Here is a 27,668-nt window from a genome sequence, read left to right on the forward strand (position 1 = left end):
GCTCTCCGGCCAGCCTGAGCGCCTCCGCGCTTGCGCAGGTTGAGGGCGGCGGCTCAGGCTACGGGTGGGCATCGTCCGTTCCTCCCTGGTGTAGCCTAGAATTCAGCGGAGAAACACGGCCGAGGTAGGTTTCTTAATGGACAGCTTAGAGAGCAGGACCGCAGGTGAGCCCGGACGTGCTAGGCAAAAGGTCTGCCATGCATGTGTGTATCTGTCGTCCGGAGGCCTCCGCCCCCTGTGGAGACTGAGAGTGCGCTCTCGAAGGTTCTATTCCAGCCTCACCCCTTCTCAGCAGCGCCCGCTCTCTCCCCTCTCCTTTGGTGGTGCCCCGCACTTCCCCAGTGCCTCTCCACTGACTCCCAGAGCCACGCCCTCCCAGGACCACGCCCACCTACCTCTGTCCCCCTGAGCCACGCCCCCCAAGCCTCTAGACTCCTTTTGCCTCACCTACTTGACCTGGACCCTCCAACTCATTGTTTTCCTTCCTCTAGGCACCCACCTTATCCTGTTACCAAGCTTTTCACTGAAGATGTAATTGTGAAGTATTCGTAATTGTAATTATTACGAAGTATGAAGTCCTGATCTAGAAGCACGGCATGCATTTAAACAAAGAATTGCTTATAATGGAAGTTAATCCCAGAGCCAGTAGGATGACACTGCCCCTGAAAAAGGAGAATTAAAGAGTAGGAGGGTGTCTGGGCATGCAGATTTCAATTCTGCCAGTGAACATGTCAAGTACTAGGCAAGGGATTTAAATTGGAGTTTAAGCTGTTGAGAGTTCCTTAAAAAACGATAGTGATGTATTGTAAGTAAAAACAGGCTTCCAGGGAATAAAATTAAGGCCTAGCAGATTAAAGAAGGAAGCATACAGTATTTGAATTTTTTAATTTTTAAAACCCCCTAAAGCAGCGGTTCTCAATCTGAGGGTTACAGATCAGATATTTACATTACGATTCATAACAGTAGCAAAATTACAGTTGTGAACTTACAAATAATTTTATGGTTGGAGGTCATCACAACAGGAGGAAATAACTGTATTAAAGGGTTACAGCCTTAGGAAGGTTGAGAACCATTGCTCTAAAGAATTGTGGTGATAAACTCCATTCTGTGCTGTTCTTTACACATACATGGAACTGTAGAGCTGAAATGAATTTAATTATCAAGTATAACAAGCACTTTGTGTTTCTCTTTCTTTTTCAAGTAGACGTGGAAGGGAAAATGCAATAACAAGGCAGCAGTTATGAGGCAGAATCTTACTGAGCTATGGAGACACCAGGTGACTGTCCCGGAAATGAGTCACAGGCCGTCCCAGTCCTGGTACGTAAGAGCCATGTGTGTCCAGAGAAGCAAGTACCAGTTGCAGGTGTGATGTAGTTTTCTTTGTCTCTCAAGGTAGTGGCCAACAGGAGGATGCTTGAATTTAGAGAGCACTGAGTCAGGGGGATGAGCCTAATCCCTAGGTGACATGCTGAGTGCTGTTATGAACACTTCAGGGAACTTTTTAGGATGCCTCAAATACCACAGACCTCCAGTGTGTACTGTGTTTAGTTGGTCTTCGGCATAGGACCAGGAAAATGCTTGGTACTCCAGAAGATCCGTGTTAGCATGCTGTTTTCAGCCTTGGGTACGTATATACAGTTTGATTCATGTTACCAGGGGAAAGATCTCCTTCAATTTTTAGGAATATTGATTATGTACAATTAACAAAGTGAATATTCAAATAAAAATGCTTTTGCAAATCAAAGATTTTCATGTCTGTGGTGTCAGCTTCAGCATTTTCTTTCATTCTAATGATTTTCCATTCCTTGGGTTTTAATTTATTTAATTACTTAGCTTATTGAGACAAGGTCTTACTGTGTATCCCTGGCTGGTCTGGAACTGGTGTGGTCTTAACTCACGGAATTATGCCAGCCTCTGGCTCTTGAATCTGGAATTAAAGGTGTCTCCATGCCCAGCTATTGGGTATGTATGTATTGGGTATTTTTATGTGTAGGAATTTTATTTATAGTTGGCTTATTTTGTTAATCATTTTTCCTTTTCAGCTGCAAAATGTTTTAATTCTGAGTGCCCAGTTTTTCTTTTGATAAATATAAATATTAAGACAATTACAAGATAATGTTGTTGGGTATGTGTTGCGCAGAGATAAAAAAACATTTCATCATAGTTGCCTCAGAGCATACACACAAGTAAGATTAACACTGTAGTTAAACCCAGACCCGTTCCTTCTACTTCGAGAGGCAAACAACCGCTTTATGTATGCTTCTGCACCATCTGTACCTTTATGAACTTCTAAGGGTGCCCAGGCCAGCCAGAAATAAACACCAAGGACCTTTATCAATAAAACAATCAGAACAAAGGATCCCTGAACAAAGTGTGCGGTTGCTCTGTGTGTTTTCTCAGGCTTGTGTAGGTGGTATTGCTGTTTCTGCATCTACGTAATAGCATTTTGGCAGTTGGGCCCTGCTGCTGCTGCTGGGCCTCCTGCACATGCTCTGTCTGTATATCCCAGTTTTGTGTAGGTCGGCTGTAGTCCTGCCAATGTGCAGTGGGTTTACATCTCAAAGGACACTCAAGATGTGTTCACATTCACCTCCCCACGGTGCTGCAGTGAGGACCTGTCCCCATATCTGGTGCTTTAGGCTAGATTCCCAGTGGTAGCATTGTGGAGCTTTGAGGGTGGAAGGACCACATACTTTGAATTTCCAGGTGACTCCACAAGTTCACAGATCTTCAGTAGCCCATGATGATGTCCTAGATAATACTTGAATTGTGGTCAGTTGGGTGGGTTAGAAATGGCTTCTTCTACTTGCCCCCGTGACTTGGGAGTCCTGGTGGTATAGCGACAAGCCTGTCAATCCTGCCCCCTAGCGAAGAATTTGTGTTTTCTTTTTTCCTGCACATCAGGGCTAAACAGTTTTCTCTTGTTAAAGACTCAGTTTTTGTTGAATTTCTCTTTTGTTTTTTATTTGATTGCTGCTTTTATCTTTATTTTATTCTTCTTTTAGGATCCAATCTTCTCATTTTGTGACATCTTGAGGTGGAAGGCTGTATCACTGACTTTAAATATTTCTTCTTTAACTTGAGGGAACTTTGCCTTGAAATGTTCCTTTATCTGAACCTCACCCATTTAGATGTTCTGTGTTTCCATTATTGTTAAAATATTCTTAATGCACCACAATGGAAATTAGAAAATTTCTGGACTACTGGAGTATCTTACTTGATTTCTAAATATTAGGGAATTATTTTATCTTAATTATTATTGATTTGTGCACATGCATGTATGGGCACGCAAATGCTGTGGTGTATATGTGCAGGTCAGAGAACAACTTTCAAATAGTTTATTCTTCCTACCTTTCCACAGGATCTGGGGGTTGAACTCAGGTTGTCTGACTTGTGTGGGAAGTCTCCCCTTATCTGCTGAGCCATCTTACTGACCCCACATTTGGGAGCAGAATCTCCCAAATCTCTGTAATTGTAGTGTTTGAAATTTATTCCAGCCTGCTTTGTGAGTCTAGCTGTTTTTCATGAGTGATGTGTATGCCCTTTCACAGACCATGTATTCTGCAGTTGGTATAGTGTTCTGTCATTGTCAATAAGGTCAGTTGGTTTTTGGTCATAAATCTTTTTATGAGTGTCTGTGTATATATACATATGTGTGTGTGTGCACATATGTGTGTGTGGAGGCCAGAGGGACAAGCTTGGGTGTCATCCTCAGGTATACCAGCTACCCACTTTGATGCAGGGTTTCTCATTGGCCTGGAGCTCAACGGTTAAGCCTGACCTGCTTCTTCCAGAGAACTCCAGGAATCCTGTGCCCTGAACACTGGGCTTGCATGTACATACTACTGCACCTGGCATTTTTTATGTTGTTTGTGACATCTTTTTTTTTAGTGTCTGCCTTTTTTTTTTTAAATTCTGAATGTCTCACATAGACATGGCATTTTTTATTTTACCATATGTTTGTAACTGACAGTAAGATGACTTTTACTCATTTGATAAAAATTTCTCTAAATCACTAAACGACAGCAATTTTTTCTCAATATTTTTTTTGTTCATCACTGAAGGAAGTCAAGACAAGAACTCAAACAGAGCAGGATCCCAGAAGCAGAGGCTGATGCATAGGCCATGGAGGAGGGATTCTATGAGCAAGAGATATAGAGACCATGATTGGAAAAAGTACAGAGACAACTAACCAAACTAGTGGAAATGCATGAACTGTGGACCAATAGCTGAGGAGCCCCCATGGACTGGACTAGTCCCTCTGGATAAGCAAGACGGTTGTTTAGCTTGAACTGTTTAGGGGGCCCCCAGACAATGGGATTGGAACCAGTCCCTAGTGCATGAGCTGGCTTTTTGGAGCCTAGTGCTTATGGTGAGACACTTTGCACAGCCTTGGTGCAGGGAGGAGGGGCTTCGACCTGCCTCAACTGAATGTAGCAGGCTCTGCTGACTCCCCATAGGAGACCTTGCCTTGGAGGAGGTGGGAATGAGGGGTGGGTTGGTGGGGGAAGGCTTGGAGGTGGGAGGAGGGAGGATGGGAATCTGTGGTTGGTACATAAAATGAATAGAAAAATCTCTTAATAAAAAAAATAAATATATATGAAAAAAAAAAAGCTGGCTAAGCAAACCATGGGAAGCAAGCCAGTAAGCAGCTCCCCTCCATGGCCTCTGCATCAGCCTCTGCCTCTGGGATCCTGCTCTGTTTGAGTGTCTGCCTTCTTAGGGAGTATTTTAGTTAATTAACATTGAATGTAATGAGTGGTACAATTTTATCACATAGCTATTTGTTTTCTGTTTGTTACATTTCTTATTTATATTTTTTCCCATTTCTGCACAATTTTGGGTTAATAAGAAAATTGGTATAACTTTATATATTGTATTTATTGGTTTGCTAACTATACCTTTTAAACATTGCCTTAGTCATTCTCCAGAGAGTTGTCCTGCACATTCTTAACCCATTCTAGACTTTCTACTTTACAGTATACAAAACTTACATGTTAGTTGTATTTTCCAGTTTCCAGTCCAGGGTAACATACATTAATTCACATGTGCTGTGAACCCCAGAAGAGATGATCACTTCTGGCGTGACACTGAAAAAGGTTTGTAGTGAAGTATGAGAAGTGGTTTCCTGCATTCTTAGTTTCCACGTAGGCTCATTCCTTCAGCCTCAACAGCTTGTTTTGGTGGTTAGCAGCATGAGTTTATTGTGATTCATTATGACAACCTTGGTTTGAATGAAAACATGTTTTGCTTTAATTTCTTTGACACAGGGACTCATACAGGGCCTGGAACTCACTATGTAGACCAGACTGACCTGGAGTTCACATAGCTCTGCCTACCTCTGCCTCCCGAGTGCTGGGATTAAATTTGTCCACCACAATGCCTAGCTCTTGCCTTCATTTTTGAAGATAGTTTATGTTCTTTCCCATTGAGGACCGTGTTTCCTTGTCTTCTGCCCATTATGTTGGGTGTGCCACTCTATTGTCCTCTGCCTTATTCCTTTAAGACAAGGCCTATCACTGAACTGGGGGGTAAGGTGGCAGCCAGTGAGCTGTAGTGATCTGCTCTCTTCCCTCCCTGCAGGGCTGGGGTTACAGGTGCCTGCAACCACACCTGGCTTTTTATGTGGTTGTTGGTTTCCAAACTCAGGTCCTCGTATATATACCAGACATCTTGCTCACTGAGGCATTTCTCTTGCTCTTGGCCTGACTCTGAGTTTACAAATTATAAACAAAATAAGTAGAAGAGAAATCTATTTGGCAAAACATTTGCTCAGGATCTCCGAGATCTGTATTATAAAAAGAGTTCATTCAGTCTCATGGGGGTTTGATAGGGAAACAAAATATCTAAAGGATAGAATAAGTAAGTATATCTTTTATAGAAGATCAGACTCAAGCAGCAATCAGAATATATACGCAAAACCCAGAAGACAAAAGCCCTGGGAATGTGATGGAAAAAGAATTGAAAGTAAATAGCTGAGAATCCCTTTGCGTCAGTCTCTGGCATAAGTGGAAACATTGGTGATGACTGGTTGCCAAGTGTTGAGGCAGAGGGCACCCCACTTCTCAAAGTAGGCAATGGTGGGCCCTCAATTGGAAGAGTATGACATCTTGAAAAAGGTTTACCCATTGAGCCTGGTGGTCTGTCCCCAGGAATAAAGTCTTTGTATAAGGATATACACGCACAAACCTTTTGTGGTATTTTTTTATGGTGGTAGAAAATGATACCAAGAAAAAGAAGATGGCTGAAGAGTCTAGCAGAATTCAGTATTTTATGAAAACATTAGAGTTTTGTACAAGACATTGTATAGGAAAAGTAAACTGCAAAAAAAAAAAAGTGGAGAACGTAAGGTATTCACAAAAAAGCTATGTTGAAAGGGAAAATCTACTTAAAGAAAGGAGAGAGGTAAGGATAGAGGGAGAGTGAGAAAAAGAAGGAAGAGATGGGAGGGAGGGAAGGATGGAGGGAGGGAGGGAAGGAGGCTCACATGCACTTGTGACTGAGCCTGGAGCAGGTCCCAAGGGTTATTTAATAGGGATTATTAGAAAGAGCGATATGATGGGTGGAGGGCAAGCCAGCAGAAAACATACTATACTAAGGCAAGTCATGGTGCTGTAATAGGGAAATGCCAGGAGTACAAATAGCAATTAGCAAAATTAAAACAGGGCCAATAAGTGCGTAGAGAGTCATGAATGGCCACACTAAGGTAGGTGAGTGGAAATGCAAAATGCTGTCACCCATCAAATTGGCAGAGATAAAGTGATCGGTTTCTATTATTAATGAGGGAAATGAATCCTTATGATTGGTGGAGCAAGTCTCACCGAGTCTTTGTATAGCCCTGGCAGCATTTGGTGATGTGGTGAAAGTCTTGGGCAGGGTGTGGTGGTGCACACCTCTAATCCTGGCACATTGGAGGCAGAGACAGACACTTGAGGCCAGCCTGTTCTACACAGTGATTTCCAGGCCAGCCTGGTCTACACAGTGAGCCCCTGTCTCAAAATAACAAGAAACAAACAAAACACCCCAGACAACAAGGAAAAAATGATGGTCTTGGCCAGTTTTACAGTCCTGGAATTTATTCTCAGGAATTCCTCAGGTACATGCAGGATGATTTGTGTTTAAGAAAATTAAAAATTGATAGAAGAAACTGAAAGGAGTCTGAATATTCAAATGTAGGAGATTGGATAAGTAAGTTCTGATAATTCATAGATTGGAGTATTACACGGTATTCTCCGTTAGGTACCTCCACACAGGTAAAGCTACATCCTTGACTGATACAGAAAAGAATTTCTGCATGAGTCAGAGTGAAGCAAAGTGAGTGAGTGAGTTTACTAAACACACATAAGGGAAAGTGCATACTTTAGATAAAGCACTGGCACTTTGAGAGAGGAACAGGTGATCATTTAGACTTTTAAAGTCACATTGTTTAAAGGGTATAATTTATGAGGAAGTTTAAGGAGTTTAAAATTGAGTAGAGTTAAAAAAAGAGACATGAACTGGCTTGCTTATTTTTCTTAGATGAGTTTTTGTTTGTGATTGGAACCATAAGATGGCTTTATGAGACACACTTTATAATTATGGTTGTTGGAAATGTACTGATATGGTTAAACTTAAAGGCCATGAAGGTCCTAAGTCAGCATAGTTTGTTGTTTTTAACATCATCATTTGAGGTGTATTTGAGAAGATAAACATCTGTTAATCTGCTAGGTAGTTTTGATTTTGTTGGTTGTATTGAAGTTACTTTGTCTTTTTTAAAAGTTCCTTTATTTTTATTTCATGTATACGGGTGTTTTACATACATGAATGTGTGTGTACCACATACATGTAGTGTCTGTGGAGGCTAGAAGGTCTCAGATGTCTTGGGACTGGAGTTACAGATGGTTGTGAGCCATCATGTGAGTGCTGGGAATTGAACTTGGATCCTTTGGAAGAGCAGCCAGTGCTCTTAACCACTGAGCCATCTCCCCAGTCCTGTATTGAAGTTTCTGACTTTCAGCCAGATTTTGGTGTGAGGGGCTTCTTTTCCTTCTAATCTAATCTCCCTAATCTCCCATTTTCCAGGCCTGCTTCAATGGGAAACATTGCGTATGGCCTCAGTAGTGTTGATTTCAGTATGTTCTATGTAGGACGTGGTGTGGGTGCTTCTGAATCAGGAAGGATGAATAGCAGTGTATTCATTGTTATTTCTCACCTGGAATGAGGTTACAAGATACCTTTTATTCTGTGTTTTGTATTTTTATACATTGCTTAAGTAGATTACTCCTTTGTTTAGGCTAGAATATACATATCGGGACAAGGTTACATCATTAGGCTAGAATGTTTGTTTTAGACCCTGTCACCTTCAGTCTCAGTCTCTCTCTAGGTTTATTTGCTTATGTATATTGGTATTTTGTGTGCACACCAGAAGAGGGCATCAGATCCCATGGGACTACAGTTATGGATAGTTGTGAGCCTCCATGTGGTTGCTGAGAAATGAACTCAGGACCCCTGGAAGAAAAATCAGTACTCTTAACTGATGAGCCATCTCTCCAGTCCCCAGCCTATGTCTTTAAGGCATGTTTATTCTGATAGAAGGTGACTATTGGGCACAGGACAGAGACTTCCTAAGTCTCAGCAGCATGGGTCTTAGCTGGGCTGTTTGTTGGTGAGGTGAAGGTTTATACTTGTTTCCAGCACTTTCCATAGGCTATTTCTGTCTGTCTAGTGTCATTGCTTGTAGGTCTGAAAAGGTCCCCGGTGTCTAGCATGTAATGGTATCTCCCTCACTAATGGAGTATCACTCTTGGAGAGCAGAACTAGTAAAGCTAAAGACCAGCTCCCTTTTCTTGCTGCTTCTGTTGACATTCTCTGTAGGATGGAAGTCACCCTGTCTTACAGATACAAAGGTGGACTGAAGGTGACAGCACTCAAGTATGCTAGTGAAGGTGACTCAGATGATTTGAATCACATGACTCTTGATTTGAGATGACCTGAATCACATGATAGAGAGAGAAAGGCATACACAGACAACAAAGCTCACGATGTCGTACTTGGGTCTCTCCTTGGTGGTGGCAGGAGGAAGACCCTGTGGATTATGGCTGTGAGATGCAGCTCCTGCAGGACGGGGGACAGTTGCAGCTCCAGCTGCAGCCAGAGGAGTTCGTGGCCATTGCAGACTATACTGCCACCGACGAGACTCAGGTATCTGTCATTACTCGCCTTACCGTGACTTATGAATCTCAGCGTATTTCATGGTGAAATTATGTTCCCACAATTAAATGAGATCTGTGTGTGACTGTTCACTTCTTGGCCTAACAAACTACCCCAGTAGGATACAAAGATGCCTGCAGAAGGATGGGGAAGTGTAAACAGATGACTCTCTCCTGCCTGCCAATTCCTGAATAACCACTCAGAGGCTTATATTAATTATAAATGCTTGGCTGGTAGCTCAGGCTTATTAGTAACTAGCTCTTACACTTAAATTAATCCATAATTCTTATCTAGGTAGAGCCACATGGCTTGGTACCTTTTCTCAGTATGGCATTTTCATCTTGCTTCCTCTGCATCTGGCTGGTGACTCTGACTCTGCCCTTCCTCTTCCCAGAATTCTCCTAGTCTGACTCTCACACTCAATCTCTTCCTGCTCAGCTATTGGTCAATCAGCTTTATTATTAACAATGAGCAACACACATTCACAGTGTACAGAAGGACATTCCACAGCAGGGAAACATCTCCCTGCTTGGAAAACATGGTATAAAGCCCTGTTGGTCATAGGACAGCGAGGCTATCAACATTGTGTTCTCTTGAATTGTAGGAGCACATCTGTGGAGTCTCCTAACTGAATCAGCCACACATAGCTTCCTGCCTTTTTTTAAAAAAAAAGTGTTAAGTAAGGGCTGGCAAGATAGCTCAATGGGTAAAGGTGCTATCTGCAAAGCCTAACAGCCTGAGCTGGGTCCCTGGAGCTTACCTGGTAGAGAGAAAACTAACACACACACACACACATACACACACACATACATACACACACACACACACACACACACACACACACACAAGTATATGTAAGGAAAGAATGTTGGTTAGATTGTATTCTTTCTGATGGAGGCCCCATACAACATTTTTATCTTGCTATTATTTTTTTGTAGGTTGTCGGTAATCACTGAGGTCATTGTGATTGGGTCACCAACAGTGGGGACTTACTTCCTAGTTATTGGTGAGATGCCAATCAACTGGATTCCTTCTCGAATTATAATTTTTGTCTGTCTCGGTGACTGTTTTCCAGCTCAGTTTTTTGAGAGGAGAAAAAATTCTCATCCTGAGACAAACCACAGCTGATTGGTGGTGGGGTGAGCGTGCGGGCTGCTGTGGCTACATCCCTGCGAACCATCTTGGGAAACAGGTGGAGGAGTATGACCCAGAGGACACTTGGCAAGATGAGGAGTACTTTGACAGCTATGGAACTCTGGTATTGCTTTCTAAATTCTCTGTGGAGCTGGTGGGTCCTAGTGTTTAGAGCAGAGATGCAGATCTTCCTGTCCATTTAGAGGCACCAGGGCCTTATTAAAACATTTGGCTCTGTCACCATGGAATGAACGCAGCTGTGTATGAGTGACACTTGATGTGAGTGTGCTTATGTATGGACAGAACACTATGTATGGACATAGACATCTGAAATTCATGTGCCTGTCACATATCTCAATATGTTTTTCTTCTCCTTAAAAGAAAAATATTTTAAAAAATGTAAAATCCCTTCTTTTGATGGCCTAATTGACCTGTGAGCTGTCATGTTCTGACTCTGGCTAAAATATTATTAGAGCAAGAAATTCTGAACTTCCCTTCTCTCAGTGTTTAAAAAAAAGTAGTCTGTTTCACTTTAAAATTGAATAGAAAAATTATGTAAATCAACCAACAGCAATACTATGTAAAGTCTTTTTATTCCTACTGTGAAGGTCAGTAACCCTATGGCCAAGGTACAACAAAGAGATTAAAAACTAGCTACTTGTAAGGTGAATGTTACAGATTGGATGCTGAGTGGAAAAAGGAAGAGCTAGACTATTGCCTTAGTTACTTTTCTGTTGCTGTGAAAAGACACCATGAGTGAGGTAACTCATGAAAGAAAGCATTTAATTGGGGGCTTGCCTAGACATGCTATATTTCAAGACTAAATCTTAAAACACTGTGTATGTATATGATTAAAGCTTTTCATCCATGGGCTGGAGAGATGGCTCAGCAGGCAAGAGCACTGGCTGCTCTTCCAGAGGACCCGGATTTGATTCCCAATCTCTACATGGCTCACAACCACCTGTAATTCCAGTTCCAGGGACTCTGACACCTTCTTCTGGCCTCCTTGGGTACCAGGCACAGACATACATGCAGACAAAACATCCATACACATAAAATAATACAAACGAATCTCCCCACCACCACCACCACCACACACAAACAAAACAAGAGAGCTTTTAGTCCCTTTGGGAAAGGTATGTGCCGAAAGAGACAAAGGCGCTTCTGGCCTTTGGGCCCCCCAGCCCGCAGCAGCCGCTCAATTCCCTTTCAGCAGCGGTGTGTACTTAACGCGCTTGTTGTTAGAGCAGGTAGGATTCTGGGCTAAACTATGAAAACCTTAATGTGCAATTTATCTGTTGTTAAGAATAAGGTATTTTGCCTTAGTTTTTCCTATAAATAACCTGTGTCCAGCTCCAGTTATGGACCGGTGCTGAGTTTATCTCGCATCGCATTTCTGGGGTCTCTTTCTGGACTCCCCGTTCATGCTTTTTCACAGCTCCGACCACCAGCACAGCTCTGTAAGGTCCGAGCTCCCATCTTTTGCATTTTCCTTGTAGTCTTGGGCATTTATGGCTTTGCAGTTCTTATCATTTTGTGCTTTTCTCCATGGCAAGCCTGGTACCATGGAGGTGGGCACGTAATTAAAAAGAAGCATTGGCTCTTATATTGACCTCACCTCTCCTGGTGTATAGGTCTTGTTTTGTGTTGCAGAGTTTTAAGGCGCTTATTGTACAGGTGTACACTTTCTTACTAAGTTCATCTCTGGGTACGCTTGGTTCATTGTTACTGTTGGGTGATGGTCTTCATGACCGCCTGCTGTCCTGTCCAGCTGAGCCAGCTGGTGAAAGGAGGGCCCTGCATCTCCAGCTGTACTTACTCTTCTGTTTCCTTTGGTCGTTCTGTGCGTTTTCAAGTTCTGTTATTGTCCCTAAAAGTATTTAGAATCTGATGCCCGTTTGATGAATCGTCTCTGTGTTCTTGGAACGTTCTTCAGCCTGAAGTGTCTTGTCTGATGTCATTGCCGCCACTGCGGCTCCACCTGCTTTATTTTAGGATGTCACATTCTCCATCTTTTTGTTTTATATTTAAAGCGAGTTGCTTGTAGGCAGGAGAGTGGATTTTGACTTTTTAGTCCGTGCAGACATCTTCCTGATGGAGGATAGACTGAGCTCTATCCCTTTGTATTCATTTTATGGTCATGTCACTGGGAGGAGCCATCAGGGCTACTGTTTGTGTTGGTGCCACTTGGGCATTGTCTGGGTGACCCCTGGGAGGCAGCAGCCCCAGTTCTGTGCTCACCCTGCTTCTTGTCTCCCTCCAGTGGTACTTCAAGGTTGGCTTTATAGTTTGGGTGTGCTGCAGTGGCTCAGCCTTGCCTGTAGCCAGGGTTCTTGCTAGCCTTCGAAGGGGCCGTCTCTGCTTCTTTGAGATCAGATGTTTTCCCACCTCAGAGTGTGATAGGGGTGGCCAGAGCATTGTTGATTCCCCCCACTATTATTTTAGTTCTTGCAAGTGCTAAGCTTGAGTAAAGAAGATTTTTGGGGGAACCCTGTTGCCCCACTGACACCTGCTGCAATATGTCCAGTGTTTTCTCTTGATGGATACCTGGTGAGGATGCAAAGTCCTTCTGGCCTTGGGAATTATGTGTGGGGATGCTTGCTCTTCTCTTCTATGTGGTCCACATTCATTTTCTGCTCATCTGACTAACTTGAGGAAGAGTACATTGAAGGCCGAGAGATGGTTCTGTTCTGATCTAGGACAATTCCAGAAACTTCGCTTCCTTTCACTATCCACTGTTACTTTTATACGTTGGCATATTTGATCTTTTGATTGTAAAGCCCATTTGTTGCTAATACTTCTAGGAATAGGGGTGGGTGCATGTGCCATGTCCCTGATTATCTGTGGTTCAGGTCCAGGCCCTTGCAGTGACTCCTGACGTGTTGCTTTTAGAAACTTCACCTGGAAATGTTGGCTGACCAGCCTCGCACAACGAAATACCACAGTGTCATCCTGCAGAACAAGGAGTCCCTGAAGGACAAGGTCATCCTGGACGTGGGCTGTGGCACTGGGATCATCAGCCTCTTCTGTGCCCACCATGCACGGCCCAAGGCAGTAAGTGTGTCTGCCTCCATCTGTGCCCAGCTGTGGGCCATAGTGGTGGCTGGCTTGACAGGCGGCCACCATGTGGTTCGCTCTCAGGGTGATTTTTTTTGGCCTTTATGTACCTGTGCGATTTAGGCTTGTGGGAGGGAAGTAGGCAGCTGGTCCATCTGAGGCTGAGACTGTGACATACTGTATTGGCCATGAGCAATGTAAGTGGATCAAGACAGAACAGAAGTGACAGTGATTCTGTTAGTGGGACATTTGTGAGATGTTACTTTAGTTCACTATAGAAAAAGATGGGTGCATATGACTGTGCTGGGCCACATAGTTGATCTGCTGCAGTCCAGGCCTTTGGCTCTCTGGTGTAGACCTTTTTCTCCCACCTTTTAGGGACTATTTGGGCTGAGCTGTGCTATGGCCTCATGACCACCTGACAAGGTGGTCAAAAAGCCAGTTTACAGGGCAGTGATGATTGTACCTAGACACTGCCCATCCAGGAGCAACATCCAAGCATCCAGATTCTCTTCCAGTTCTCCCTTGAGCACCGGATGTGGTTGTCCCCGGGCCATAGATTCTAACATACTCACTTTTCGTTACTGTTCTGGGCACTTGTTTGGTGGTTACGGGGTGTGTGTATTGTGTAGGGGAGCCACCCAGTGGAGCTGAGCTTCTGCCCGCCTGCAGTTGTGTTTGTGTTTCACAGAGGAGGCTCAGGCAGGAGGCAGGACTCAGCAGTGCTGCACTTTCCAGTATACTGTCCAGGCCACAGGGACGCTGTACGGCTTGACGCACCATAGGCCTCCGTTCACCATGCAGAGTTCTCTGTCATCTCTGTCATGTACCTGTGTGTGGGGTCAGGACACATGCTAACAGGTGCCCTTACCGCCGCAGGTCTATGCTGTGGAGGCCAGTGAGATGGCACAGCACACAGGCCAGCTGGTCCTGCAGAACGGCTTTGCTGACACAATCACTGTGTTCCAGCAGAAGGTGGAAGATGTGGTGCTGCCCGAGAAGGTGGACGTGCTGGTGTCTGAGTGGATGGGGACCTGCCTGTTGGTAATACCTGGCATGTGGTGGTCTGTGGGTGGTGGGCATCTCATTTCTTCTGGACCTAGCACCCTGGGCCCATCTGAGGAGTCTTTAAAAATCATAATTAATTATTTTTTTTTCTGAAGTGAGGTGTTGTTAATTTATTGAGTGATATTGGCTCTGTGTCTGGAATCTTAAAAACAAAAACAAACACACAAACACCATGAGACTTACGTCCAGAATGAATGTGACTCACTTCTGGGCTCTCTGAATCACCTGCTCTTTCCTGGGGACTCTTCAGAAGTTCAGGACTGTTTCTTCAGCCACTAGTGTTTCCATCTTCCTGGCTCCATTTGCTGTAGGCTAGCCCTGGCACTGTCTGTGGACTCTCATTGAGGCTGTCATGTCCCCAGGACTTCATGGAAGGACTGGGACGGACCTGGTTACTTGTTCACATATCGTTCAGGTCCCTCATCACTCATACCACCAGCCAAGTGCTATGTATATATAAGTAAGTATATATATGTCTTGTATATTAGGCAGGATCAGCAGTGGTTATGTGTCTAGCCCTGTCCTGCTGGGCTTGGCTTTGTGAAACCCAAGGCATTTTATGCTGTATCTCAGCCTGAAATTTAGCCTTTGTATTGAAGTTCAGAAAATTAATCTCTGGATGGTAATTTATGCCTCTGGCAAGATCCCCGTGAATAGAGTGGTTGGTGAGTGCTGCCCTGCAGCTCATGGTGCAGTCAGAAGGAATGGTGTTGGACTTTGGGCCTATTGGAGTTATTTTGTCAGAAGATGAAAGTATTTGGAGACTTGATGTCTATGATGTGTGCTGACCTGTTAATAACATCTGTAGATTCATACGATGGTGGAGAAAAAGATGAATGGTGCTGTTAACCCATGAAATGGGCATCAGCCTTCACCCTAAGATCCGTGTTAATCCAGTAAATACTTGTTTACCACTTGCCTCAGGTGCGGGGGCAGGAAGAGGGTAGAGTAAGCCCGTGGCAGGAAGGTTCCTGCTACAATCTAGCTTTCACTGGGGTTGGGAGGCAGGGGTAGGAGAGGAGGCATCTCAGAGGTCCAGAGACGTGAAGCCCAGTTCCCTACCAATGCTTGATCCAAAGATATGGAAACTATGTCTCATGTGCCTGCATGGAGGCTATGCTGGGAACCTGATGTACAATCAGGGTCCAGGAAATGTTGATTTCTTGATGAGGGGGTATCAGGAGTCAGGGATTTCAATGGGATGTGATGAGGAGGCCATGCTTTGCAGCTGACTGGAGAGAGGAGGGCATGCTGGGGTCAGCTTGTGCACTAGGTGGGGAGGGGGCATTTTTACAGTTTTGGTAGAGAACAGAGAATGCTTTTCTCAGCGCAGCAAGGGTGCAGCTGGAGGGGGCCAGTGGGTTTGTCAGCTGTAGGCGCAGCCACGCCTCAGGGAAGATTGGGGGGATCTCTAAGGAGTCAGACTGTGTGCTGCTCAGCAGTGTAGATTGGTACAGTTCTTTAAAGCAGAATAAGCCAGGATATATCAAGTTGTAAAATACGTGTGTGTGTGTGTGTGTGTGTGTGTGTGTGTGTGTGTGTGTGTATCTTTAAATGAGGGTCTCGCAAAATGGCTTAGCTGGTAAAGGTTCTGCCATCAAGCCTGATGACCTAAGTTTGATCCCTGGGACCCACACAGTCGAAGGAGAGAACCAGCTCCTTCAAGCTGTCCTCTGCCTGTATCCACACACAAATGCATACGTTAGTTTAAAAATTCTTTAAATAGGATTATTGTAGTTGGAATTTTCTTTGAGCCACCAACTAGCTCCCAAGTAAAGACACGGAGACTTATTATTAATTATGAATGCTCAGCCTTAGTTTAGGCTTGTCCCACTAGCTCTTTCAACTTAATCTAACCTGTTTCTGTTCATCTATATTTTGCCTTGGGCGTTTTTACCTTTCATTCTGTATATCCTACTTTCCTGCTTCCTTCATGTCTGGCTGACCAGGCCCCTGGTGTCTCCCTGGTGTCTCTTTTTCTTCCTTCCTCCAGCTTAAACTCCTCCTACTACTTACTCTCCCTGTCTGGAAGTCCCACCTATATCTCCTCCCTCACTATTGGCCATTCAGCTTTTCATTAGACCAATCAGGTGCCTTAGGCAGGCAAGGTAAAATAGCAAAACATCTTTACATAGTTAAACAAATACAACATATTTTTACATAGTTAAACAAATATTCCACAACATAAACAAATGCAACACATCTTTACATAGTTAAACAAATGTTCTGCAAAAGATTATCTTAGAAATAGATGTGATCGGGAATCTGTGTTCAGAAATGTTCATGATGGCTGTGTGTGATACATACATCTATAATCACAACACATGGGAGCTGGAAGCAGAAGGATTTGAGGTTAGATTGGGCAATATTTACCAAAAAATGTTCAAATGAAAAAAATTACAAACAGTGGAAACAGTTATGACAAATCCATATGACGGTTAAAAAATAGTTTAGAATTTTTTTTTACTAATCTTAGCTGAATAACATGATTTAAAAAGACAGACTGTGTACAAACTGCATTTACCTTTGCATCTTTGAGGTGTATAGAGCAGTGGCCTGCTTCAACTCCAGATATGATGCAGGGAGCCCCTGACTGTCCTTCCCACTGCAGGGGCAGGTGTGGGCAGATGCCAGGGAATGTTGCTCCGTACTGAGCTAAAGAACCTCTGAGCTGGCCCTGATTGAGCATTCTCCTTTGAGTCCCCTCTGGGTACAGGGGTGAAGCAGCATAGGTAAAGTGGACCCGTTCCTCTGAAAGTTGCCATCTCCCACGGTTCACCAAGATGCAGTAGATAACCTAAATGAGCCTGGAGCAGTGCAAGCTGTGTTCACACAAAAACCCCTGTAGGCACACCTGTACAAGTTCTGATTATATTTAACTCACACTCTGAACAACCCATGTCCCCTCAGAGGCTTAATGGATATTCTGGCAAATCCTTACAAAGGAGCCACCACAAAGCACGTGATCCTGTGGACAGTCCCAAAGAACTACCGCTGAATGGAGGAGGCCAACCTTAAAAGGCTACTCCTCAGTGTGTGACTTCATTTAGATGACGAGGAGGGTTTCCTGAACTCCAGGGTGGGAGGGCATGGTCACCAGTAGATGCTTGTGTCAATGGAGCTACTGCCTGTCCTGACATGGCCACAGGCACACATCACATGGGTGCCCAAGTTCATGTAGGCTGTATGCCATGACAGGGCAGGTCTGTCTGATAATGGAAAATAAAATTTAAAGATCATATCTCTGTTTTATATGTGTGCATATTTGTAAATGCATGTGGAACAATACTTGAAAATAATACCATTCCTTCAGGAGCTGGGTTTTCATGTAATTTTAATTGTGTTTCTTTTCCTAGATTGCGTACATTCTAACAGTCTTTATTTTGTTGTAAAACTTGAGGAAATTTGTAAGAAAAGCCAGGCCTTCTGTTGTTTCCCATCCGTGACTGCAGAAGGTGGGGGGACCTTTGGCATTAGCGTTCAGCCCCTGTCCTGACTCTCATTCCTGAGTTTGAATTGAGTTTAGATACAAAAGGAAGTCTGGTGTGTGTAAGTGTGTGTTGGTCCTACAGATTCATAAAGACGACAGGCTTCCTTGATGGACTTCCTGAGGGCTGGGGGTGAGGTAGGATGGGAGAAGGTGAAACACCTGTTCTCCTAAGGCGACCATGGTTATGTGCTTGACCAGAGGGTTGTGAAAATGCTGGGAATACTCCCCACGAACTAATTTTGTTTGTTAGGTCGAGCCATGCAGCCCTGAGGGGCCCTTTAAAATCTAGTGGTGTGGCTCCCAGTGCTGGTCTGGGACAAGTACAAGAATTTCTGTTGACTGTTAGCTCCCCTTGAATCCCAGTTCAGTGGGAAGTGACATGATTCCAACCCAGGCTGTGATACATACATAACATATTCATGAGAGTGTAGAATAAACCCCAAGTTCTCAAGTGTGGTTGACTGACCTGACTGAGACACTTTGGGGGTAAAACTGAAGTTCCACGATGTAGCATCCCGGCTGTGGTGTGTGAGCCTTCAGTGATGTGCTCACGTCCTTTCCTCCCATGCAGTTTGAGTTCATGATCGAGTCCATCCTCTACGCCCGGGATGCCTGGTTAAAGGAGGGCGGCGTCATCTGGCCGACCACAGCCGCACTGCACTTGGTGCCCTGCAGCGCTGACAAGGACTACCACAGCAAGGTTCTCTTCTGGGACAACGCCTACGAGTTCAACCTCAGTGCACTCAAGTAGGTGTGCGTGACCGCTTGCACGGTTGACCACTGTGTAGCTAGGCTCCTGGCAAGAGGAGAGGAGCTGGGTGGGCAGCCAGTTGATGAGGGTGCCACCTCTGCTTCTGAGAGATAGTCGCGCTAATCTGTGGGAGACAGTCTTTCCTCCTTCATGAATGTTGCACCTTATGCATCCTCCAGTGACCCAGAATGGACTCGGAAACATTGAGATTTGTCTTGTTTCCGTCTCCTTTGCCTTCCCTTGCGCACCCTCCTGACCCCTGAGTTGGTTATGTGTGTGGGAACCTGTTATAGGTGGGGAGTTATAGGTGCCTCCTTCCGCCTTCCCTCCGGTCTCAGCTCTGGCCACAATCTCAGTTCTTGTATTCCTGGAGGGGAATTCACATCAGGACACAGAGCAAGCAAGCAGTCAAGGGTTATTTTAGCCTATGCATAAATAAAAATGGGTGGACTGAGGTGGTCTCTTTCCTAGATTAGATGGAGGATTTCTTAGGAGCCATCCTTACCCACAGTGTTACTGTTATAATTAGATGCATTAGATGCAAGAGCAGGTAAAAAAGGGGCTGGGTGTGGTGGCACACGCCTTCAGTCTCAGCACTCAGGAAACAGGTGGATCTTTAGGAGTTTGAGGCCAGCCTGCTCTACATAGCAAGTTCCAGGCTAGCCAAAGCAACATAGTGAGACTGCACCCCCATCGTCCCCCAAAGAGTATGTACAAGGGTGTAACTTCCCATAAAGTTGAGAAGTTTACTAGAGGAAAGGACAATGGTGTCATTGCATGTGCTCATCACAGCATGCTGGGAATGGCTCTGTTCCCCATAATCCTGTTCTTCTTTCCTGGTCAGCTTGGCTCTCTCATACTCAGCTGCAAGGGTCTTCTGCCTAGAGGGAGCAACATGCTGCTAATGTGATTCACAGGACCCAGGACCAGTCCCAAGCTGGCAGCTAAACTTGGCATTGCTGCCTCAGTGGTTTAAATGAGAATCGCCCCCAGGGGCTCATATATTTGAATGTTTGGTCCCCAGTTAGTGGAACTGTTTGGAGAGGATTAGGAGGTATGGCCTTGTTGGAGTATCTGTGGCCTTGTTGAAGGAGGTGTGTCACTGGGGTGAATTTTGAGGTCTCAGAAGCCCACACTAGACTGTCTCACCCTCTCTTTGTCTGCTGCCTGCTGACCAGGATGTAAACTCTTAGCTACCACTCCATTGCCATGCCTACCAGCTGCCATGCTCCCTGCGGTGATGATCATGCATTAACCTTCTGAAACTGTAAGCAAGTCCCCAATTATACGATTCCTTTTATAAGATACCTTGGTCATGGCATTTCTCCATGACAATAGAAGAGTAACTAAGGCATCATCCGTGAGATCTACTGGCTTTACTGGCATGAAGGATGCAAGAACAAAGAGGTTGTGGATTCTTCCTCCATAGTTTGAGAGAGCCACTGAAACCAGGCAGTGTGTGGCAGGGGAGTCCCTACATGAAGGCCTTGGGGGCCATTGCATGAAGCTGTGAATGTGAAGCTTGGATTGCAGGGGAGACCCCAAGATGTTGGAAGTGCCAGAACGGTGAGATATCTGCCTAGTAGAACTGCATTTAGAGAGTGGAACCAGCCTGAGATATTTATATATATTGCAGCAAAACTGGAGGGGTGGAGCCATCTAATCCCTTTGAAGTTAAAGTCTCAGATATTGGACATGGAACTACAGGATTTTGGCATTTGCCCTGCTGTGTTCTGGTGTTGCTTTGGTCCAGTATTTCTTCACCATGCTCCTTTTCTTCCCATTTGGAATGGTAATGGATATTCCTTGCCATTATTTTGGAAGCATGTAGTTGCTTTTTGACTTTGCAGGGATTTGCAATTGAGAGGTTATGTTGAGGCTCGGAAGGGACTTGGCCTTCAAATAGTGTTGGTACTCTGAAAGACTGCCAGGACTTCTGAAGTTGGACTAATTGCATTTTGTGTTATGATATGGCCATGAGCCTATGGAGGCCAGGAGTGGAATGTGGTTGTTTGAATGAGAAATGTCCCTCACAGGCTCTGGTATTTGAACACTTGCTCTCCAGTTGGTGGCACTGGAGTTGGAGAGGTTTAGGAGGTGTGGCCTCATCAGAGGAATATGTCTCATTGGGGATGGGCTTTGGAAGATTATAGCCTTGCTCCACCTCCACTTACATTTGAAAAATGTGGGCTCCCAGTTTCCTGCTCTGCCTGCCATGCATGCTACATGCTTCCCCACCATGGCAGACTCTTCACTCCTCTGGAACCATAAGCTCAAATCGGCTCCTTTTTTCCATAAGTCATGCTTAGTCATGGTGTATTATCATAGCAACAGAAAAGTAATACAGCGCCTGCCTCATAACCGTAGGTGTCTTTAAAGATGGGACTGACATGTCTCACAATCTTAAGTTTCTAGATATAATAGAGGAAGTTCATTTGCAATGATGAAGTCTTTAATGGTGTGTGGAACACATGCTAATTCCCAGTGAGCGCTCTGAATTTGTAATGAGCCTTAGCAGATATACCCATGCTGTTCATGGAAGTGCCTCAACATAGTTGATTTCCTGGCCAGCTGGACACCAGTGCACTTCAGCCTTGGATACTGATCCAGGTGATTGCCTAATGAGGCCTTTGACCTATTATAACTGCCTCTGATAGAAGGGTCTAGTTCCTTCCTCTTGAGAACAAGGTAGAGGTCAGGGAAAAGCCCCTTTACCAAGTACAAGAAACTACCTCTGTCTTCCAGGAGGACCAGATCAGCCCAGGCCCCTGCTCATACTTTTGGAGGGTGGGGTACTGGTGGTAAAGCATGGTGCCACAGGCACTTAAAAAAATAAAAGGTCAAAATAATAGAAAAAAGCAATATAAAAGTATGATGTCTTCCCTAATTAATATATGGAGTCACTGTTCCCTCATCCAGCATCCCAAGGGGAATAGAGAGGGTCCTGTATATTGTGGTTCTACAGTTCATCTGGAAAAACATGGTAAAATCCTATTAACCACCTGGTTGAGGGTTCTTTTGCTGTACCCAGGCAGGAGTCATGGGTAGATAGGCAAGGGAGAGCTCTTCCGGTGCCGGCCTCTGGCAGCTTCCTTTCCCTCGGTGTTTCGCAGCGGTGAATGGTGACGGGAGACAGATGGAAGCAGCAGAAAGTGGTGCCCTCTAGTTTGTAGTCCTGACACGGGCCTCCTGCATAGGGACCCTTAGAGCTCGGCGGCAGCCATTGCTACAGCTCTCAGCCAGAGCCTTGGAAGGCCTGACAGTCAGTGGCGTTTTCCTGGTGGTCAGGGCCTGAAACCTCTCTTCTGTGGATCCTCTGCGCCCTGGCCCCTTGCATAACATGGCTGATGCTGGGACTACCTGAGGACCTGGCTGCTGTATACCCTTGGGGGAGGCCTGTTGAGGATGTTTGGGAGGTGGGACACCTGCCAGCACCTTTGTGGATCTGGTGTCTTCTTCCACGACTGTCTCTTCAGCTGTTGAGCAGTTGGCTGCCTTGCTTCCCACACAGTTTGGCCTGCTGGCCACTCAGCTGTCACCACCACCCACTGTCTTGGCCACTCTCTGCTGTCTCTGTGGCTTGTTGGTGTTACTGAAAGTTAGAGGAAAAAAAAAACTACTCAAATGCAGCCTTTTAATGCTGCATCCATACCAGCAAAGTCAAGTGCAGGAGAGTGTTTAGGCCAATCACAACCATTTGTTTGAACCAATTACAATGCTACCCCTTATCACCAATCAACTGTAGTCATTGAGGTTTGTTTAGAACAATGGTTCTCAACCTTCCTAATGCTGTGACCCTTTAATACAGTTCCTCATGTGTGGTGACCCCACCCCAACCATAAAATTATTTTGTTGCTACTTCATAACTGTAATTTTGCTACTGTTATGAATTATAATGTAAATATCTGATACACAGGAGATCTGAAATGCAACCCCTATGAAAGGGTCAGTGGACCCCAAGGGGTCGCCACCCACAGGTTGAGAACCACTGGTTTAGACTAATCCATTTTCTTTTAAACACCGGTTGTCTCTCTGTGAGCCAACCTGGGGAAGTGTTCCTGCTCCAGCCAGGGTAGAAACGTTCACAGATCATTTAGAGTTCATCTGTGCTTGTATCAGCTTCAAGTCTGCTACAGGATGTTACCAGTAGCTCTAGCTGGCCCAGTCAGCTGTCATCTTCCTGTTGTTTTCTCTACAGGTCCAGATGACTGATGCTGGCAGAAGTGTAGTCTTTTGGTTGTTAAACTTGATAGTGCTTTTGCTCAAGGAAGCCAGAAGAGAAAGACAGAGTCCAGTAGATACTGGTTAGGGAGTCAAATAGCCCTATCCCCAGTGTCTGTCTAGGGAGGTGAATAACAGAAGTCATTAAATTGGCAGATTTTAACAATGTTTACCTACCCAGTGCCCCAGAGAGAAGTGCATTTCCCTTACCTATCTTCGGAAGGTAAAGACTTTTAAAAGCCATGGTGGAGAACTGGGCATGGTGGCATACACCTAGCACCCTGGAGGCAGAGGCAGGCAGATCTCTGATCTCTGTTAGTTAGGGGCTAGCCCGGTCTACATAGCAAATTCTAGACCTGTCATGGCAGAGTTCTAGGCTAGTCTGGTCTACATAGCAAATTCTAGACCCTGTCTCAGAAAAACAAACAAACAAACAAACAGCCATGGTGGAACTATAATAACTAAACAGTGCTGCCCCAGAAGAAGAAAAGCCGATGAACAGGACTCAGGCAGATGAGCAGGACTCCAAGCAAGCAGAGTGCAGACAGCTTAGGATGATAAAGGAGGATCTGAGTTAGAAGGGGTGAGGACCAAGTCTTCACATTCCTCATTGATTAGCCCTTTGGAGGAGTATCTTTACTTTCTCCTTCACGCCAGCCATTAAAACTGTAATCTTTATTAAAAAGATTTGCTTGTTTGCTGTTTTAGGGAGTTACGGCTGTGCATAATTTAAAAACACTGCAGGTGCTATTCCGATATCATGGCGGGCCAATGCAGGTGTGGTGGGGGTGGCGGGCCAGTGCAGGTGTGGTGGGGTGGCGGGCCAGTGCAGGTGTGGTGGGGGGGGCAGGCCAGTGCAGGTGTGGTGGGGTGGCGGGCCAGTGCAGGTGTGGTGGGGGGGCGGGCCAGTGCAGGTGTGGTGGGGGGGCGGGCCAGTGCAGGTGTGGTGGGGGGGCAGGCCAGTGCAGGTGTGGTGGGGGTGGCGGACCAGTGCAGGTGTGGTGGGGGTGGCGGGCCAGTGCAGGTGTGGTGGGGGGGGCAGGCCAGTGCAGGTGTAGTGGGGGTGGCGAGCACCAGTGAGAGGAGGGTTGATGTGGGGGAGTGCATGCACAGGGAGAGTAGGAGTGGCTCTCAGCACCTGTGGGTCCTGCTCTTGGCCTCTTGCTGCACTTCCTTAGCTACAACACACAGGGTTTCTTATTTGTTTTGTTTTTTGTTTTTTTCTTCCTGAGATTGAGGCATGAGCACCTGCTCCAGTCCCGCTAGTGTGCATGGAGAATAGCTAGAGATTGGAATGTCTGCTGAGTTCTCTATATAGTAGGAGGTCCACAGAAAGTATTCTGCGGTACAGGTAGCCACACTGCACGCGAATCCTCTGACTAGTCATGATTGGCTTCCGACTGTTCAGGTCCCTATATTTGACATGATAAGGAAGAGCCATTGACTGGCAGGCTCTGAGGGCCGACTAGTGAGGCTCAGCAAGGCTGGACAGCCGTGAGCTCTGCCAGCAGGGGATGATCTTCCAGGCCGGGCCTTCAGTGAGCATTTATTACCCCCACTATATTTAGGCTAGGTCCTTGCCAATGCCTTGAGCCTTTCCTTTAACTTTCCCCATAGGTCTTTGGCAATCAAGGAGTTTTTTTCGAAGCCTAAGTCTAACCATATCTTGAAGCCAGAAGACTGTCTCTCTGAACCATGCACTATCTTGCAGTTGGACATGAGAACTGTGCAGATCTCCGACCTGGAGGTGAGCGACTGACATGCAGCAAGTGTGTGTGTGTGTTTGGGGGTGGTGTCTGAGTGATGATTGGTACATTAATAAATGAACCGTTATACTTCATTTGATACTATTTTTCCTTCTTATGTTCTGTTTTGCCTTTGTCTTTCAGTGTTTTATATTTATATTTAATCTCTTTACTGTCTTTAGTTATTTTTACATTATATTTAGTGTTCTTGGCATCCTAAAAACCATACAAATTATATTCCATTTATTGTAGTACAGTAATTGAGTAACAAATTCTTTCAGCTGTTTACAGCCACTATCAATGACAAAATTCTTGACACATTTCCCATGGTTAGAGTTAGGTCCAGTGGCTACTGTGTGGGTGTAGGAGTTTGGGATGGATGTGGTCAGTGGAACCCAAGCTATGTAACACTATCTGCACAATCCAGGGTGGCTTGCTGGGTTGAGGTTAGGGTTGGGGTTGGGACTGGCATTTGCCTGTGGCACCAACATGTTACCCTACGTTTGGGTGCAGACCATGCGTGGTGAGCTGCGATTTGACATTCAAAAAGCTGGTACCCTGCATGGCTTCACAGCTTGGTTCAGTGTGCACTTCCAGAGTCTGGAGGAGGGCCAGCCTCAGCAAGTACTCAGCACAGGCCCACTGCACCCGTAAGTGACCCTACTGGAGGGACTGGGGGAGGAGGTGGGGCAGGGCAGGGGGATACGGAGTGGATGGAAACAGGTTAGTTCACTGTGTTCCAGGTACCCTTGGCCTGCCATGTGGGGTGGCTCTTGCCTCTGCTTTGGTCATCCTCAGTCAGAATATTAGACTTACTGAAAAGTGTCCCTAGTGTAGAAGTGCATCATAGACTTGGGGCTTTGCCCTGACCTCTCCTAGCCCCTCTTCTCCTAAGCATGGATCAATGCTGTGCCTGGCCTGATGCCGTCCAGCCTCTTACTCTTCTGTAATGGTGGTAGGTTGGACCAGTTGGGTGTGCCCTGCCCTCAGCCCTGTGGCCCCGATCAGGGAGCGGGGAGAATGAACAGGAACATTTGAGGAGTGAGTAGAACCAAAGAGCAGCACAGGCTGGGGTGCTGTATGTTATTGGCACATGCGCTGACATTAGACCACAAGAGCTAGATACAGCACTGAAGCAAAGAAGTGAGCATCCCAGAGCCCGTGACTGCCCGCCTGTAGTGTTACAGTTGACTGGCTCACATGGAACACATCTCTTCCAGAAATGATTGTTTGGCCTGGCTTGGTTGTATGTGCTGCTGATTAACTATGGTGACCCAGCCAGGCATCAACAGCCTAGAAAAGGGCACAGTGACAGAGTGGACTCCTGTCCTCTGGGCCAATATAATCATTTGACCCTGGGCTTCCATCCAGCAGGCCACCCAGGTGAACCTTCCTCACCTGCAACCTGAGCTATCTCTGTACTGTCTTTTTTGCTGCACCTGGAGCAGGGTGTCAGCCCCCTGTGTGGTGGTTTAGACCCCATAAAGACTTAGGATTATAGGGTCAGCTGTGGGAGGGCGGCACTGTGCCTTGTTGAACATGGGGTTAACCTCCATATTCCTGGGTTCCTGGGCAGGACAGTCTGTCAGCACAGAGGACCTTGTTGGGGCTGCCAGGTGAGGCTTATAGATGACTGTCCCTGTCTTACAGCACCACACACTGGAAGCAGACCTTGTTTATGATGGACGACCCTGTCCCAGTCCACACAGGAGACGTGGTCACGGGTTCTGTTGTGTTACAAAGAAATCCGGTGTGGAGAAGGCACATGTCCGTCTCTCTGAGCTGGGCTGTCACTTCTACACTTGACCCCACATCTCAAAGAGTAAGATATTTATTTGTAAAATCATGCATTGTAGGTGCTGGATCTCAGGAAGACCACTCTGGTGGTTACTAAGAACCGTGACAAATCGGTGTCCTCTGCCATGGTTGGCCCTGCCTGTCTTGTATCATGATAATCTTCACACAGGACAAACGTGCTATTTTTAGGTGTCTATAAAAATCTAAATCACGTTTCTCCTTTCATGTAATAGGAGGTTGGAGGTTTAAGAAGGTAAGTGTCAAATGCTCGTGTGGCACAGCTGGTCAGAGTCCTGCACCTGCCTGGGGCCACTACTTGTACTTTTCCTGGAAGAGACGTGTGTGAGGTGTGGAGGTGTGGAGGACTAAGTTTTCACATGTGGAATGACATGGGGTGTACAGAGTTGGGTGGGATGTCAGGCCTCAAGTTTCAAGGGCTACTGGAAATTGGAGCTCTGTTTTTGGATACAGGGTTAATGTGGGAGAGAAAAGAAAAACAATCAAATGGTTTTCTTTTGTGGTAATTTTATATTCAGTGTTAAAATTGTTTGTCATTTAAGGGTGCGCCGGAATGCCATTCCATCCAGTGTTAAATTATGGTGAATTATTTAATTGACTTCTTTTTTTCTCCTGACTTTACAGGTTGGAGAAAAAGTCTTTCCAATCTGGAGGTGACAGTTAAGCCCTGCTTGGGAGCCGTGGTCATGGTATGCATCTTGGTGGAAGAAGATGCACCTGGCCACCAGCTGTGACATCCATCCGCACCTGTCCCATGCTGACCCCCTTTCCACCTAGCAGGTGACACCGGGCCCTTCACAGATAAGCCTATGGGCTCACTCCTAGCGTTTCTCTTGTAGGCTGTGTATGTAGGTGTTCATCCTATGGTGCCCATCACCTGCCAGTTGTGACAGTGTTCCCAGCTGGGAGTAGCTGTAGATCCCTCAGACACACATTTTAGCCTGTGTATCTGTGACTGTGATGTCCACATGTTGTGTCAGTGGTGTCCCTGAGGTCCTTGCCCAGCTGCTCCACCTGTGGACTGTGGCTTACAGAGCTGTGCTCTTGATAGTTGAACAACCCCTGTGTCCCAGTGTAAGGACTGGTGGTGCCAGTGCGTGCAATGGGCTCTGCATAGGTAGCGCAGCGTGTAACATCGTATGGGTAAATTATATGTGAGACATAGTACATGCTCAATAAATATTTTTTAATGAACAAA

At 45.6% G+C, this 27,668-nt stretch overlaps 1 protein-coding gene across 6 annotated transcripts; it reads left to right on the forward strand.

Moving 5' to 3' along the window:
• On the forward strand, nt 1-27,668 carry Prmt2 (protein arginine methyltransferase 2). Of its 6 annotated transcripts, none has more exons than XM_059281754.1 (11): nt 1-124; nt 1,202-1,317; nt 9,055-9,180; nt 10,265-10,447; nt 13,216-13,377; nt 14,260-14,424; nt 18,510-18,685; nt 24,528-24,657; nt 25,169-25,305; nt 26,306-26,477; nt 27,095-27,668. In XM_059281754.1, exons 2-11 carry the CDS (start codon nt 1,264-1,266, stop codon nt 27,125-27,127), a joined length of 1,338 nt encoding a protein of 445 aa, XP_059137737.1. In that variant the 5' UTR covers nt 1-124; nt 1,202-1,263; the 3' UTR covers nt 27,128-27,668. The 6 variants fall into 6 exon arrangements, with proteins under 6 accessions (XP_059137737.1, XP_059137736.1, XP_059137735.1 ...); XM_059281753.1 differs by having other exon boundaries at nt 1,205-1,317; XM_059281752.1 differs by lacking the exon at nt 1-124 and having other exon boundaries at nt 1,257-1,363.

Source organism: Peromyscus eremicus, chromosome 16_21 (genome assembly GCF_949786415.1).
Source record: "Peromyscus eremicus chromosome 16_21, PerEre_H2_v1, whole genome shotgun sequence".
NCBI classification, from domain to species: domain Eukaryota; kingdom Metazoa; phylum Chordata; class Mammalia; order Rodentia; family Cricetidae; genus Peromyscus; species Peromyscus eremicus.